Here is an 18,731-nt window from a genome sequence, read left to right as displayed (position 1 = left end):
TGCTGACCTTCATACCATATCTATTACAACAGTTATTCAATTTAGTCAGGGAATCATGCAGACTTGTACTAGATTTATTTAGAAGTAGAACATCTTTCTCATAAAGTGAAGAGCTGAGATTAACATCAACTTTGATATCAGGTTTATACCACTTTGATACCACTTTCCTTCATAATATGATCCATATAGATAATGTATAACAGAGGGGTAATGTACATCCTTGTCTCTCACCAGATTTAACATTAAACCATCTTCCTGTACTTCCTTCTGTTAAATATTTATATTTATAAGATTTATAGTTATTTATACTTTGTTTATACTTAATTAGTTGTTGCTTGATTAAATCCTTTCCTATTTTAAACCTTATTCAATTAAAATCCTACCAGCTGCTCTATTGTTATGTCGTTGCTTTCTCTATATTTTACTGCCTTATATCTTCCTATTCTATCTTTCTATCGCTATTTTACTTCTTCAGATATCGGGCTTAATATACTTATATCTAGGATTGTTTCTTCTTCGGATACTGACAAATTTATATTTTGCTGCACCAGCCAGTATCCTATAGCAGAAAAGATCCTTGCTCAGGGAGACAATACTAGATTCTGAGGCTTTCTTACACAATGTCTTACTTCAACACTGCCATATAGATTCAGATTATTGCAGTCGTGACCTAAATCTATAATTATATACACTTACTAATTCCTTCCCGCCAAAATAGGTTCTATTTTTATAAGTGGTAGTTTGGAATCGTAATCAGGCATGACTCAGGTTTAGGTAAATATGACATGTTTATTGGAATATTTAAACAGAATACACAAAAATTCATACACTTAATTTGACTCAGTACTAAATAAAAAGACTCGAGTTAAGAGGTTAACATATTCTAAATTAAATCAAAGGTTAAGAAACATCATAAGACACAGTAATTGAAAACTGGGATAGATTGCAGATGATATGAAGTTAAGTAAAATTTCCTTTCTGCAATGCTATTCATAAGATAATATAAACAAACATTCTTATGTTACTCAGTTACTATAAATCCACTACTCTAATCTTGTTAAGTTAATTCTATTACAAACAACACAAAAGATCTCTTCCAAACAATTCTTCTTACTCTCCAAGGAGGTTAACTTTCTAATTAGAGACTGTCCACAAAGTTCTTTAGAAATGTTCTTAATTTACATACACATATAATCTTCTCTCTTCTAAGGAATTTTTATACACAAAATAGAAAAATTTTACTTCTCCAAACTTTTTCTCGCATCTTTCAGCACCACGTGTACGTCTGGTTACTTCTTGTCTATTGGCTGTCTTTACGGCAACGTAGGGGTTATGCTGTCTTTGATTTCTGTTGAAAACGGACTTGAATCTCTGTGTTTCAGAATACATTTCAATGGGACTTTTCTGCGACGGCTTGATTCTGCTAGGACTGCAAAATTTACCTTCAGCTCTGCGTAGAATCCTACTCCATTCTTAAGAAAGCTCGCTGTCCGACATCTTATCTTAGTACAGATGCTTCATCCCCCCCCCTTCTACACGAACTTCCTGCTAACTTCTGAACCACCAAACAGGAAAATGATACAACAAGAGAGAGCTGATACGCCGCTCGTCCCCTTATATTCTTTGTTAGAGTGCCCCCTTTTTCAGAGTCCCTTTTGCACACAACCTATATCTCTTCATCCCTTGGGTTCATCCCTTGCTTTCTCGACGCTGTTATGCTCTTGGATTCACGGAATACACATCGATATACGTTCCGCGTAAGATACTGCCTCTGGCATTATGCTGGACATGTGTACTAGTATACTTTCTAAGAATTATTACTTAGTAACTATCTGGCGACTCACAGTTAATCTATACAGCTTAAGTGAAGCTTAAAATTAATATTAACAAAATTCTTCCTTTAAAACATTCTCTAATTCGATCTTAGTATAATCACAACAGATTAAAATACATGGAACATAAGATGAAATTGCAATTTTATACATAAAGTGAAGAAGTTTCACTTTTGATTTCAGCTAATGTGCAGGTATTTCTCATGTTAGTAAGTTTAGTATGTTAAATTCTGAATGAATGATTTCTTTGCAAGATTCCTTCATTCAGGATCTAACACTTCAATTCTAACTGCTTACTTACAACTCAAATAAAGACTAAGTCTTGCTTGATATAATGCCCCATTGAACCATATAACTGTAGCGTTTTGAATAAATTTTCTCTTGGCACCTTGTAATATGCCTTTTCCAGATCTACAAAACTTAAATACAGATCTTTGTTATATTCCCATGATTTCTCAACTATTTGTTAAAGTGAAATTCTGATCCTGACAGCCTCTATTTGGCCTGAGTCCAGCATGTTCTTCACCAAGCATCTCTCCACAATCCTTCTCAAGTATACTGGCATAAATCTTACTGGGAACTCTCAGTAGAGAAATACCTCTGTAATTCTCACATTCAGTTTTATTTCCCTTTTTATATATGGTACTATGAGAGCTGTACTCCAATCATCTGGAATTCATCTCTCTGTCCAGGCCTTCTGAACTTTGCAGTGCAACCACTGTAAGACTTTTATACCTCCATAATTGAGCATTTCTGGTCGAATATCATTACTCCAGCTATCTTTCTACATTTTAAGCTTTTGATGGCTTTTTTCTACTTCAAGTGTGGATATGTATTCTTGATTGCATGCTTGTTAGTTGTATTTTACCACTGTGCTATCACTGATTGTTTCATTTAGCATTTTTTCGAAGTAATTACTCCATATTTCAAGGATATTTTTTTCTCCTGTTTTCATGTCACCTTTATCATCTTTAACTCCTCTTATAGCACTCTCTACTCCATTTCTGAGCTTCTTCAACAGCCTCCAGAATATCTTACCACCTTCTTGATATTTATTTTCCATGTTCTTGCCAAAGTCCTCCCATGACTTTTGTTTAGCTGGTTTTACACAGTGTTTCGCTTTCTTACGTTTGTCTCTGTATTCTCTAAGAGCAAAAGCTGACTTATTTGCCAGGAACTTTTGATATGCCTCCTTCTCTTCTTTCACCGCCTCTTTTACTTCTTGTGTCCACCATAGGGTTCTGATTTTTCTATCTTTGCAAACAACCTCACCACATGCCTCTTTGGCTGAATCAATAAATGTTTTCTTCAAGATTTGCCAATGAATCTTCAAGGTTTAGTTCCTGTTCTCAGACTCTTTCATTTTTTCTTGAATAATGTATTGTAGTCTACAGTTCACATCTGAGAGCTTCTCAACTTTTATTCTCTTTAAAACTTTCTTACATGTTTTTCTTTTCAATATGAAATTCAATTTTATCCTGCTCAAGACTAAATGGTGATCACATCCAATTTCAAATCCTCTGTACACTCTAGTGTCCTGTCAATGAGACTTTTCTTATTTCTTACCTCTTCTCTACATGTAAATTTGTGCAGATATTTTTGTTGGAACATTATTGTTAGTAATAATCATCCATGTTCTGAGCAGAAATCAAACAGGTATTTGCCATTATTATTAGCTTTACTCTTTTCTCTAAATTTTTTCTTCCAAGTCTTTAGTGTTGAATTTCCTACTATGCTATTAGATCCTCAACAAGGATCAACTTTTTGGGAGATTATGGGAGATACTGAGATAGGAGTGTTGTGAGCTTGCTCCACCTTTGCAAAGAGTTGCCTGGTGTTGTACCACCTTACCCCAGTCCTGAAGATACTTTCAGGTGCAAACTTTGTTTGCTCACACTTGGATAAAGGATTAAACTAAATTTATTATAGTCTAACCAAGTGAAAAATAAACTTTCAACATCTTTCTCTAAATCCAGAGTAATTTAATAAAAATGTGGCACACTGTTTGGCAACTCCTATAGGTGGAGATGACCTTGCTAATGATTCTGCCTGGTATCTCCACTTGGGCCTGGCTCCAACTGAAGAGACCTCAATAAAGGTCGAGACTAGTCTGGGTAGTGGCCCTCTCCTTAATGCATAACATTATATATATCTGCAAGGATATGTGTTTTGCATTATGGGAGATACTGAGAAAGGAGCGATGTGAGCTTGCTCCACCTTTGCAACGAGTTGCCCGGTGTTGTACCACCTTACCCCAATCCTGAAGATGCTTTCAGGTGCAAACTTTGTTTGCTGACACTTGGATAAAGGATTAAACTAAATTTATTAAAGCCTAAAAAATTTCTTCCACTTCTACCTTAGTAGAACCTTCTGTGGAACCAAGGCACAAATAAGTCTCATTGTCCAGTTTCCCCATTTTGATATTTGCCCACATCACTCTACTTGATATTGTCTCATATTTAGTGTTGAATACTATAGCTACTCCTTCTTTTCTCTGATTGTTTTTGCCTGAATATAACATTTTGTATTTATTGCTTAGAAGATCTTGCCAGTTTTTGTCTTTTTTGTTTCAATCACTCCTATTATGTCGATCTGGTACTTATCCTATTCCTCAGCCAACTTCATTTCTTTGCCATTCAGGCCTCTTATGTTGATAGTACTGATCTTGAACTCTGGTGGTGTTGAGTTGGGATGTGTTTCAGGATTTGTACCAGTAGCCGACTTTTCGCTGTTCCTCTTGTCTCATGGGTGAGTGACACCCCCAGCTGACATGAAATTCTGTCATGTTGTACCATCATTTTACATTGTGGTTTAAGCCAATAAGAATGCAATTTGTTGGCTAAATGTCGATCTGGTACTTATCCTATTCCTCATTATGTCGATCTGGTACTTATCCTATTCCTCAGCCAACTTCATTTCTTTGCCATTCTGGCCTCTTATGTTGATAGTACTGATCTTGAAATGAATGCAATTTGTTGGCTAAATGTCGATCTGGTACTTATCCTATTCCTCAGCCAATAAGAATGCAATTTGTTGGCTAAATCCCAAATTGCCAGCCCATCCTCAGTCATTCAGTATTCAGGTAGATACCTAACAGGGTGCACCACGAGAAGATTAGACATCAGGTCAGTTCTCCGCATTTCTTTAAAACAATATTTTTTTTTAATATAGTGTACACATTTTTAATTATTACTTTAATAATTATTTTATAATTAGTAACAACTAATTTGTCATTATGTATGGTCATTTGATAGCATACAGTTCACCTTTTGTAATCAGAACTTTTAAGTATGTTTGTGCATACTGTATATAATTTTTTATTTTATTTTTATTTAATTTTTAGCAAACAACTGTTTGGGGTTTAAATTTTCCTACTCCTCTAGGATTGGCTGCAGGATTTGACAAAAATGGGGAAGTATTTCATCATATGTTTAAAATTGGACTTGGTTTTGTAGAGGTTGGATCAGTGACACCTTATCCACAACCTGGAAATTCCAAACCCAGAATGTTTAGACTTTTAGAAGACAGAGCTATTATCAATAGGTATATATCTCATAGTAATTGTTATGACTAGCAGTTGTTAAAAAATAAGGTTTGATTTAGAAATAGAATTTAAGCTCTTAATATAGAAATTCAGTAGAGAACAAATAAAGGATATAATATCCAAGAAGCTAGTTTCCTGATGACAGTAGAATGTCAAAAAATAGTGTAATGATTTTGAATTCTGCTGATGCCTTACAGCATTCAAGCATAGTGATATACTTAGATAATTATAATTTATTGATCAGTTTTTCATTTGTGAATACTGTTAGTGATTTCCACAAAAGAACTTATGATGATGCTAAAAGAAGTCATAATCATTTGAATGGCTTTGCAAACAAAATGGAAATGTTAGATATGTGTACTATAAGAGCTTACTATTGTTGTATAACATAAGTAATTGGTCTTTCTTTGAAGGTGATAAAGGCAACTATGAACCCCATTTTGAAGCAGAGCATGGGTTGTCACTCACTCTTTACTGATTACCTTGTCTCACTAAAAGAAAAAGCTAACATTCTTTAAAGAAGAAGAATATTCAAGCAGCTACTAGATAGTATGACTCAAAATATTACTTAAGCAGTATTCAGAGTAAGGCAGTGAATATATATATTGGTGATGATTATCTCAAAAACAGTATTTCACAAGTACCACTTTTTTAATCTGTAAAATGTTTCTCATATTTTTAAGGTAAAATGTCCTGTAAAAATAAATTTATATCTTTTCCTAATTACTTACTTATAGTATTGTTGTTTTTGAGACCACCTCTGAATCTTCACTTCAGTCTTTCTAGTCTCTCTTCTCTCCTCCCTTTCTCTTTCATATGCTATTATGCATTCTCAATATATGATTTTCATGTTCTTCTTTTCATTCTGAGATCCCAATAAATTATTGGTTGTATTTGCAATTTTCTTTGATTTATGTGTTCCAAATTTTGTTCAGTATTATTACATCTTCAATTTTTCTCAGTGGTTTCATCTGTATAGTTTGATGTCTTTGTCTAGTTTTCATAGTGTGAATGTATTTTTGTTGTATATGTTATAACTGGTCTGTTTAATCCTTCATAGATTGTTCTTTATTTAGTTCTGATCCCAAATATTTTAACTTATTAGCTTGTCAATTATTTTTCTTTCGATTTCTTATTTGCATTTTGCAGGTTCTTTGGTAAATATCATAATTTCTGTTTTTCTATTGGTATCTTTATTATTATTATTATTATTATTATCTGATCTCCATTGAGTCAATGGACTCATTGCGAGAAGTTTATACTCTCTCTCTCATCATTGAGCCATGCCTTGAACCAATTCATAGTTTCTGCACTCACCACACTTCCAGACAATGCATTCCACTTGCCAATCACTCTCCATGCAAAGAACCTGCTTCTGACTCCCCTCCTCACACTTTCCTTGTACAGCTTCCATGGATGGCCTCTAGTTCTACCCTTGCCTTCCTGTACTCTATGAAATATCTTCTCCACATTAATCTGGTAACAATCCCTCACCAACTTATATGTCTCAATCATATCCCCTCATCTTATATTCACAGGGGTCTGTAAGTTGCATTCCCTCATCCTCTCCTCCTATCAGACATTCCATAGATCTGACACTAACTTACTAAACCTTCTTCAATACATTCTCATCCCCTGGTGACCAAATCTGTGCACAGCATTCTGCATGTGGCCTAATCAAAGCCTTACACAGGGGAATTGTAACCTCTTTGCTTCTGCATGTCAATATCCTCCTCATTATTGCCATAATCAGTTGGGATGTTCTTACAATTTTAGCAGTGTGATCCCTAAACTTCAAGTCTCTGGCACCATCACTAACAAATCTCTCATCTCCTCCACCTCCTTCAAAATTTCATCATTAATTCCATCTCAACTTTGCCTACCATCAAGGCCTTGCACTTTGCAATATTAAATTGATAGCTCCACTCATTTGCCCACTCACATAGTCTATTCAGCTCCTCCTGCAAGGTCATAATGTCTGCTCTACTTTTCATAGCCCTTCCCAACTTTGCATCATTGGCGAACAACTGCACATCTCTAGTTAAGCCAGTTCCAATGTTATTAATGCATAAGTTAAACTATAATGGTCTCAAATCAGATCCTGTGGCAATCTTCTAGTGACCTTCCTCTTTTGGGATAGCACTCCTTCATATATAACCTGCTGATACCTGTCCGACAGTCAATCAGCTATCCAACTTACTAGTCTGTTATCTAATCTCCACTGTTTCAGTTTAGCTACTAACTTGTTATGTAGCAGTCTATCAGAGGCCTTTGAAAAATCCAAGTACACCACCTGTATATGCATATCCTTTATTGAGTGAATTTGTCACCTTGTTATACATAAGCAGATTGCTGAAACATGACCTCCCCCTAACAAGCCCATACTGACCTCATAAAGAATATTATCCGCCCACTTCTGAATCCTAGTCCTCACCAACTTCACCAATATTTTAACAGCAATCCCAGACACACAGATTGGCCTTTATATTTTATTTTCTTCTACAGTTATTAATGTATTTAATAAACTTATTTAATGTAAGTCATCTTTGTTTTCTATTAATAAAACAATATCATCAGCATATTTGATTCTTAGTTTATATCTTAATTTATGTACATTTTTCTATTGTGTTTACCTCTTTTATTATATTATTTCATCTATTGTCAAATTAAATAATTTGGGATGTAATGAGTTGCCATATCTAATTTCTTTGATTATTGTAATTTCTTCAAATTGTTCTTGTTCTGTGTTTTATTATAGAACTGTCATCTGGATATATATATATATATATATATATATATATGTTAAGGTTAAAGTGATAAATCTGGTTATTATTAATAATTACCGGTTAAAGTGAATAATTAGAATTAATCACTTTAACCGGTTAAAGTGAATAATTCCTAGAGGAGTCTGGTAAATGTAATAAAGCATGTTTATAGGTTTTCATTCTCATTAGAAATTATAACAGGTTAGGTTAGTTTATAATAAAAAAAGTAAGGAAAGTACTTCTTTTGCACTCAATGAAATCAGAAATTATTATAAACTAACTCAGCCTAACCTTTATCGGTTGGAAATCATTATAAACTAACCTAACCTTTATCGGTTGAAAATCATTATAAACTAACCTAACCTCAAACCTAACCTTTATTAGTTAGGTTAATTTATAATGGAAAAAGTAAGGAAAGTACTTCTTTTGCACTCAGTGAAATCAGAAATCATTATAAACCAACCTAACGTAACCTAAACTAACCTAACCAAAACTAATCTGGATGTCGCATGTCGAACCAGAGTGTAGTCGTAGTTTGTTGTGGGCAGATTAATGGGGATGAAAGATAAACGTTGTTGTGGGCCGAGCTTAATGATTGCGTGCAGATAAATGGGGATAACAAATAAAAGTTTTTGTGGGCAGATCAATGGGGATTATAGATAAATCGGAGAGGAACTGATCAGTGTTTTTCTCCATTGAAAGAAAGTGGTATAGCAACGGCGTTTATCTATTATCCCCATTCATCTGCCCACAACAACTTTTATTTGTTATCCCCATTTATCTACCTACAATCATTAAGCTCTCCCCACAACAACGTTTATCTTTCATCCCCATTAATCTGCCCACGACAAACTACGACTACACTCTGGTTCGACATGCGACATCCAGGTTAGTTTATAATGATTTCTGATTTCATTGAGTACAAAAGAAGTACTTTCTTTACTTTTTTTCATTATAAACTAACCTAAGCTGTTATAATTTCTGTTGAGAATGAAAACCTATATATAAAATCTATAAGCATGTTTTTATTACATTTATCAGACTCCTCTAGGAATTATTCACTTTAACTGGTTAAAGTGATTAATTCTCATAAATTATTCACTTTAACCAGTAATTATTAATAATAACTGGATTTATCACTTTAACCATAACATATATACACACTCACATACACACATCCTTAATTAGTTCTATTTGTTTTCTTATATTTCTTATTTTTAATGCGAGTATTTAATAATATGGTGGTTTTTAATATTTTTGAATATTTAAATTTAATATTTAAATATTCAAACTCTCTATCTTTATCATAGCATACAAAACAAAGAACTCTATATATATTGTTTACAATTTTTACTTGATAGATCAAACATACTCTTCTATACTCCTCGACACTAAAGGACATTTGCTAATTGAATTTCTAATTTAGCTCCACGTGCTCTTACAATAATTCTTTCACTAAAATTTCATAATCACTCTACTATAAAAAGAATATTATCTCTAGAGTCATTCCTATAATTATAAACTTTCTTCTTATACACAATTGCTTATAAAAACATAGACTGTCCATTACCAACTGCTGGGGAACTGTTTGGCCACTTCACATAGCATGGCTGGACAATCATTTTTGATTCTGGTTCATTCTACTTTTTTCTGAGACATTCTTCACGGGTCCGATCTGTGGTTATCTCCACCGCCGAAAGTAGTCATATGTTGTTCTCTGGTTAACTGGCACAACATCGTAATGATATCTCTGGAAATATCAGAGATTACCTTCTGCTGGGCAGATCGCTGACCGGTAAACTTTCAGGAATTTCATGGCATAGTTCCTCAGTCTTTATCTCGAATCTGCATCGAAAAGCAGGTGATGAGAAGGAGCCATGAGGAGGTTCCAACACACCAGAGCATGAGTCCAAGAGCATAAGAGTAAGAGAGTGTTTTAGGCGCTGCAACGACTTTTTAAATTGTGTGCTACCGATTTCTTCTACATCATTGTTTTCCTCCTCCCATTTTACCATGTCACCCTACGTCACCCAGTACTCAGCGCCACACACACACACGGAATTCTTAGCGTACTCTTCCGAGTGTGTGTGTGTGGGAGAACTGCGTGCTTACCTAAAGGGTGCACGTGTACTTGTAGCACGTATTTAGATTCCAGCCACTTTTACTTAATCGGATTATCTTTTCTCCCAGCAATTTTTAAGTACTTACACAAAACAGCAAGGTTTAAGAATTTAAGCAATTTACAATAATTTACTTTATAACATAAAGTAGTGAAAAAATATTCTCAATTTAGTAATACTTTAGTAAATTACAAGAATTCAGTAAGCCTAATATATCAATATGTGATTCAAAACGTAAACCCATGTTAAGTCTGTAGGAAACGTTAATTAATTTAATTTTAGTTTCATTCAGAACTTAACAATGGTACACTAGTGTCCAAACATCAAGGACGAACAACATTTTTATCTGTACATAAAAAAATTTTCATAACTACTGCCAAATATAAACATAAATTTATTGACAGCATACTAATAAATTATATTACACAAAAAATCTATTATAAATTTTACTAATTAAATTGCAATTTTTTTTTTTGGAAAAAATTACAACTTTCCTAAGGACAGAGTAAAGGAATTAATGCACACTGCTTAGAGAAAACTATGAGAGACATTTCATTATGGAATATGTCCACTTCTGAACTGCAATGCAGCTCTCACAACATCATATCATACTTAGCACCAAGTGATTCAAGAATTCTTAAGGTAAACTGGCCCACTCCTCCTTCAGAGCAAGTTTGTTTGTTTAATGAAGAGGAATTTCAAGCAGCAGTGCATCTTTCTATTGCATCCCAAAAATGCTCTATGGGGTTGAGATCTGCAGAGTGTGCTTGCCACTCAATTCGATTAATATCATCAGTCTCCAAAAGTATCTCCACTGCTCATGTGCGATGTGGTATAGTAGTGTCATCCATAAAAATGAATTCTTCGTCTACATCACCATGAACAATTGAACATGGAAGAACTTTGTTGCAATATCGTTCACCAGTCATAATCCCTTTTTCCAGCATTTGCTGCCCAGTGCATAATACCTCCCCACATATGACTCAAGCACTGCTGTGCCTATCCCTTTCAAGAACACTTGAAAGTGTTCTTGAAAGGGATCTAGACAATGCCAAGTCAAGTGTTATCTAGAATTAGAGGAAAGACTAAAACAACTCTATTCGGTAAAGAGTACATTAGTCCATTGGTGTCTTGTCGAATTTTTATGGATACAACACCACTACAAATGTGCTCTACAATGAGCTTTGGATAAAGAAATGCAGATTACAGATCTTTGGGCATATAGGCCTACTTGTCACAGATCTTGCCACAGTTTGTTGAGATATCTGCATACCTGTGTTTGAATGGAGCTGACCTGTCATGATGCATCAATTACATTTTGCTGTTATAACCAAAAATCTGTCATGCTCCATGATAGATTTTTGGTAGAGCAGGGGCGTCCTCTTAGCAAACATCTGGAACACATTCTATTGATTTAAAATGCTGCTCAGAGCCTGGATACAATGCTGTGTGAGGTTCCAAACTTTCTAACATTCAGTAATTCTGTGGCCATCTTCAAGCTTTCCAATAATTCTTCTCTGTGTGAAATCATCTGTATGATGTCTTTGAGCCATTACAAGACATCCAAGTTTGCAACTTTATTCCTTCATGAAAAGCACTTCCTTCAAACACAGTTTGCTTAGCACAGCCTTTTGCTTTTTATCCTGTTGAGCACTACCATATGACCTCCATTGCATGCGATTCATAAATTTGAACATGTATCCACTTTCTACTTGAAATCATCAGTTATACAAATTGCCACAAGCTGATTCATTGGAATTTGTGGTTGTAATCTTAAAAAATAGCTTTCTTCCTTAGCTTTTGGACACCAGTGTATAAACCTCTTTGAACTCCAGGACAGTTGATGTAATAATAATGATAATTTTGTTTAATATAATTATTACATCTCTCAATTGTCTGTTTTATGTAAAAAGTTTTTTATAATGTCACTTATATTGTATGTAAATTAAAGATAGGAAAACTATACTAGTGAAAAACTATACAAATTTAAGAGAAGAAAAACTATATTGTAAAATCACTGACAAAATATCAGATATAAAGAAACAGAGTTGTTTACATTTGAAAATGCAAATGAAATGAGCAAAGAGGAAGTAGAAATTATTTTTTCATGCTGCAGATAAAAGCTGATGTTAGCCATAACCTTCACTTTTTTCCTCCCCAGGTGTGGTTTCAATAGTGAAGGTCATCATATAGTCCGGAATAGAATGGTATCCATATTAAAAAAACGAGGGACTGTAGGAATTCTTGGAATAAATTTAGGAAAAAATAAGACAAGTGAAAATTCTATAAATGATTATATTCAAGGTGTCAAAATGTTTGCAGATGTTGCTGATTATGTAGTTATTAACATTTCTAGTCCAAATACAGTTGGACTCAGAGCACTGCAGAGAAGAGAACATTTAGAAGGTCTTTTAGATAAGGTAAGTATAACATTAGGTTAATAATATATTTGTAGAACTTGTTGAACTTAAACATGGTACTCCTGAACAGTATTGGATAGCCTAGAATTGTTTCTTCTGAGTTGATAATTTATCTTATACTGTTATTATTTATTTATTTATTTACTAATCTTTAATTTTATGTTTTCAGAATATACGTACTATGCTAGTAATGCAGAATAACAAATATATGTAATTACTGGTGTACAGTATTACTGCTTCCATAATGCAGCTGGGTATAATGAAGTCTTTTGTTTAAATCCTGTCTAGAACGCAAGGAGCATATATAAGCATGTTTCAACAGAAGGAGAATTAATTGATCTCATATGGAGGTAGCTGGATTTTTATCTCAGGAAGACAAGCAAGGGTGATGTTTATATCTGGACAAATAAACATGGAACAGATAAACTGGCTATTGAATAAATGTGTATGGGTGCATGCTGCATACACACGCGCCGTAGTACACTTAGCAAACTGTGGAGATGGGAGCAATCCCCCTTGTCATTACCAAAATTATATAATCTACTTTCACTATGATAAATACTATAATAATGCACTCATTCACTATATCAAACTGATAAAATATTCTGGACTAAAACTCTACAGCTGGATTTCAGTTAAAGGGATTTTTTCTCTTTTTGACTGTTTTCTTGTGCTATTTTAGTACACAGTAATAATGAAGATGAAATTAGTAAGTGTGAACTTGAAAACCAGTTCCTTGTTATAATGCTTCAGAATGCTCTGAACCTTTTGAGTGTAACTCAGTAGCCTGCTGCTGAGAATTAGACATTAATCTTTTTTTCACTATGAAGGTTCAATAATTTGGTTAACAACTACATATAATTGTTTTTTTCTCAAGTAACAGAACTGAAAAAATTAATGCCATATATTACTAAAATAATAGCTTAAAAGACTTCATTCTTGCAAAACTAAGTTATCTTATCTATAAAAGATATATATATATATATATATATCCATTTTGATTTTATACACATTAAAATTTTCCTGAGAGCTTATGAGTATGTAGCCTTTGACATGCCTTGGTTTGCACTACTTAAAAGACAACAATTCAGTCAACCCCCCTTTGATTAGTGCATTTAGGTTACACTGGCATGACATCTGTTTCAAACTGATTGGTTCTCATTAGAGACCAGGCAATCTCATGTCAGAAAGTTATATTTTTCATAAATGAACTCTCGGCAGATGTGTATATAAATAGAGCCTTAAAGGCTTCATTCTGCAAAAGTAAGTTATTTATAAAAGGATATTATACATCCATTTTGATTATAGCGTTGTGTCCCAGTTTACGATTATTAGGCTTTCAACTATCCTTACATGTGAAACTCTACTTGTCTTTGTCCAAATCTTATTTATATACGAGATATCACCCAAATACAAATATTCAAGCCTCTTCTTCCCTTAATGTCCCTAAATATTTATTTTATATTGCGCCTTTCAGGACATTTAATTTAAGATATAAAATTCAAAAACAAGGAGCAATTACCAAAATATTTCTGAGTGTGAAACCAATATGCAGTCGTGACCTTTATCTCATAACTTAACAAATCCCCCCCTCATGATTAGGTTCATACGTTGCTACAAGTGGTGCATTGAGCAGCAATCTCAGACAACTGTATTTTCAATGAACAAAAGTTTATTGAACTCTTAAACATGGTACAATTCATTCTTTATCAAATAAAACTCAATTCAATACTAAGAATATATATTACAAATTCTCACTAGCTAAACACAATTATTAGGTTAAGATCCTACACGAGAATTGTGATCATATCTCCATACATATAAACATGTATAATTGTAGAACTAGTTGATCCTTTGTCTAATCCCTTACTGGTTTGATCATGCTATAATTCTGTATTTTCTAGGACATATATAATCAGTTACTCTAATTTTCTCACTAAGACAATATGGATTAAATTTATCCTTTTGCTGAGCTAATACACACTTTTGACTTTTAAAACTTTCTCAAAAAGAAACACATGTGGCCTTTATTGATTATGAAAAAGCCTTTGACAAAATTAGTAGACAAAAATTGTTTAAAATATTAACCGATTTAAACATACCAAACCAACTTTTACAATCTATTCAAGAAATATATACAGGAAATAAAATAGCAGTTAAATTAGAACACACCTCAGAATGGAAAGATATATCAAGAGGAGTATGACAAGGATGTACCCTCTCACCTCTGCTTTTCAATATATATATATAAATGAAATATTAACAATCTGGAAACAGCATAACCCATTTGGCATACAAATGACCCTGCAAATGAAGATAGATACACTACTATTTGCAGATGATCAAATAGTATTAGCTACATCAGAAGATGACTTACAAAAATCATTAAATGATATCTCAAAGCAATATAATATGACAATATCCAAAGAAAAAACAAAAATAATGGCATTCAAAGGAGAAAACCCAATAAGAAGTAAAATAGTGATAGATAATAAAATACTAGAACAAGTAAACACTTTCAGATACTTGGGATGTGATCTATCATATGAAGAAGAAAAAGACATAGACACTAAAATATCAAACTTTGTCAAAGTAAATGGCATAATAAATAATATATTTAAGCCATCCCTGGTATAAAAACACACTAGAATCAGACTATATAATATCTTGTCAAAACCAACTCTACTATACGGAAGCAAAACATGGACCATGAAAAGGAAAGGTGAAAAACGAATTCAAACAGCAGAAATGAGGTTCCTCAGAAAAACAGCTGGATATACCAAGTGGGACCACAAAACAAATGAAGAAATCTTACAATCCAAAATAAAACCAATTAATTATTACATAAGACAGTATAAACAAAAATGGCTAGAACATTTAAATCGAATGGACAACAGCAGACTACCAAAAATATACAGATACAAAATAAGTGGAAAAAGAAGAATCGGAAGACCAAGAAAGAGATGGCATGAGACCGGAACAGGCCACATGGCCTAAATTCCATGTTAGGGAAGAAGAAGGAAAAAACTCTCTTAATTAAAATACAATGTACATGCATAAATCTCTAGACACATGAATTGCATATTAATTAATAATAACAAGCTCATTTTTATTCTAGTTTGACATGTACTAAAGTCCTAGTATAATTCTCATTAATCCTTTCAATTGTTCAGTAATTGAGCAATGACCACAGTTACATATGATTTGAATTGACACGAGATTTTACAGTACCTTTTGACTTGGGTCTTCTACACTGGTCTCCACCTTTTTCCGATATTTTACCTTCCTAGGATGAACTCTTCTATAGCTTATCACTCCTAAGTTCTTTTGGCACTAAGATGGGCTTTCACAATCTTTACCTTGCATTCTTCGATCAAGAACATACATAGGATCATCTATTCTATGGCTGTGAAATTCACCACGTGGGCACTGACTCCTTTATAGAATTTTCTTTCTCTCGTTACAATCACTGGACGATGAAAAACACTGACATTATCTTCTCTCTTTTTAACTAAACAGCGTCCCTCATTTCTTACAATAGGAACATGGAATCGAAATCCCCCACACTTTGTTTCCTTATTGTGTCGGACGGAGAAAACTCCTAACCCGTCACTCAGGAAAACCGCGTGAGACCTATACAAAGACTTGTGAAGAAAAACTCTGTGGAAAAAAGCCTCTTGGGGGGGATTCCTAACCCTTTTATACAATGACCCCCTACCGGCACCTTCTTCAATTTCTTTTCTTCCCCCTTTACTGAAGTTGATTTCACTGACCAATTAGAGTGACGTTTTTCTGCCAAAACATCATGCGGTCCTTGTGCACGTGACGAAGTCTCAATTCGGGAATTATGACCTTGAGCTTTGGTTTTTGTTTAAGCTAATCTCTATATCATCTATACCAAATTAATCCCCTTTCCAAAACTTTCTAAGAATTAACTCGAATCTTTAATCTCTTATTTCAAGTTTAAAAACTAGCCTCTCACATACAAAATCCTATGACTAATCTTCTTTGCTTTACTTAACCTTATTTTATCATATCACAACTGTAATAAAATTCCCTTTTTTTATTTAGTTCAACAAACAATTTCAGCTATATTTTTCATTTGGATGCAAGCATGTTTTTCTTTCCTTTTATTTTTTGTATTCGTTACTTTCAAAGGCTCTTAACGATATCTGCTTAGGAACAAGCTTGCTTACTTAGTTATCTATACAGAGTTTTTATTTCTTCTCTTGTTACATCGTGATAACTGAAATTTTCACATTCTTAAGTTATCAGGGTGTAACAAAGGTCCTCCCTTTTAATAAAAAAAATTTTTTTTTTTTTTTTTAAAATTTTCCTGCGAAGTGTTCCTCTTCTCATATGCGATTTTTCTTTTTATCTCATCACTTTTATAATGTTTGCATTATCCATTAACTCATGACTGATGTACTTAACTTCTGGTTTTTATTTCTCCTTCCTCTTCTAACCTTGCAGTAATTTACCTCTGATTTAGCCTTAACTACTTTTGATTTCTTTTCACTGATTCACTCCTCATTTAATGATCTCTTCACTTTATTCACATGGGATTCAAGAGAGAAATGAGCTTCTCTCTTGAAGCTCATTTCTCCCTTCTTTACGTAACTCTGGAGTTTTCCCCCTTCTTGTAATCTGTCTCCTTCCCAATAGGTATATTTCCTTCCTCATATAATTACATCTAAAGTCATACCTTGACAGGAAATCCCTACCCAGGATCAGCTTGATGTGTGGAAGAGAAGACCCTGATAGGACCAGAAACTCCTGCCAAACACATAGTTTGAACTCAGGCAGGTATAACTTTAGATTTACAGACCTAGAAGCATAAGTCGTGGAAGTTGTGACACCTGATACTCTCACTCGTTGCTTAAAGTGAGTGATATTATCTTTGGCATAAGGCTCTATTATCTTGAAGTAATCCTCAGATATGATGGATGACTGAGCCCCAGTGTCCAGCAAAGCATTGCAGTGTCTTCAATATGCACTGGCCTTCATCTCCATCTCATAAGGATGCTCCTTTCTTCCTTGCCCCCTTTTCCATACTCTGTTTGTATAAGTATGTGAATCCAAATCTCCATCACAACCTCTACTAAAGCGCTTCTTGTTGATGTAACAGTTTCAAGCAAAATGTCCCAGTTTGTTACAACTGAAACATCTTGGGGCTCTCTACCACCGCTTTGGATGCAAACTCCTTGATTTTGAGGATTAGCTGTTTGTTGTGGGGTGATTTCTGACAGCCTCTGCATTACAGAATCCATTCGATCGAGAGGAGGTCTTTGCAAACGCTCAACTTCCTCTTTAATTAACTTAGTGGTTTCCTCAGCTCTGCTATAATCAGGCTCTGGGGTCTTTACAGATAACGTTCCCAGTTGTCTCATCACCTCGTTTAACCGATCTATAATGGCTTTTTGGAGCATTTCTATTTCTTGCTTCACAATAACCCTGATATTATCTGAATCAGTATATGACTCTGTCAACTTGTTTATCACCTGCCTATTATCTTCTTCTAGTCTCTCTCTTGCATTAGGTCTTTCTCTCCTTTCCTTACTCTCTTTATTATGTCCTTGCCCCTTTTCAGAATTGCCCTTCTCTTCAATTATGTTTATTGACCCTGGAACAGGTGCGGGATGGAGGTCTCCAAGCAATTGTTCACGTTCCTTGACAGCATCGTAACACTCACTTAAACTGGACAATCTTTTATCAAATGCCGTTTCCTTTAACTCAGGTTTGACTCCCTGTCTGAATTGTTGGAAGATGGCCCAGTCCAAGTGAGGCTTTTCTTCACTAAGGACACTCAAGGTACTAGCTACCGTCAGTAACCTGTTATGGAACTTAGCTACACTTTCCTTCTCCTTCTGAGTGCACCTCTGGAGCTTCCATAAGTTGGGTCCTAAGCTTCCCAGTTTTGAGAACTCAGAAATTAGGACTGTCTTAAATCGGGAGTAATCCAGAGTTTCCTTGAGAATAAGGGAGGAATACAGGAAAGCTTTAGCTTTTCCCACCAGTTCACTCCAGAGCAAGACTAACAACTGAAAATT

The 18,731-nt window shown here is 34.2% G+C and overlaps 1 protein-coding gene across 2 annotated transcripts in view; it reads left to right on the top strand.

Annotated features, from left to right (window-relative positions):
• The window catches only part of Dhod (dihydroorotate dehydrogenase 2), a 173,569-nt gene that overhangs the window by 21,992 nt on the left and 132,846 nt on the right, over window positions 1-18,731 (top strand). For both annotated transcript variants that reach the window (XR_016548788.1, XM_090397708.1), the window contains exons 3-4: window positions 5,176-5,375; window positions 12,423-12,681. Coding sequence is in view for 1 of the 2 variants with exons in the window: in XM_090397708.1 (XP_090253834.1) it covers window positions 5,176-5,375; window positions 12,423-12,681 (459 nt within the window). In the remaining variant the exon portion in view is untranslated. The remainder of the gene's footprint in view (window positions 1-5,175; window positions 5,376-12,422; window positions 12,682-18,731) is intronic.

Source organism: Typopeltis vanoorti, chromosome 9 (genome assembly GCF_054136105.1).
Source record: "Typopeltis vanoorti isolate ZY-2024b chromosome 9, IOZ_Tvanoo_1.0, whole genome shotgun sequence".
NCBI classification, from domain to species: Eukaryota; Metazoa; Arthropoda; class Arachnida; order Uropygi; family Thelyphonidae; genus Typopeltis; species Typopeltis vanoorti.
Note: the sequence above shows the minus strand (reverse complement) of the source record. Positions and strands in the feature narration are given on the sequence as shown.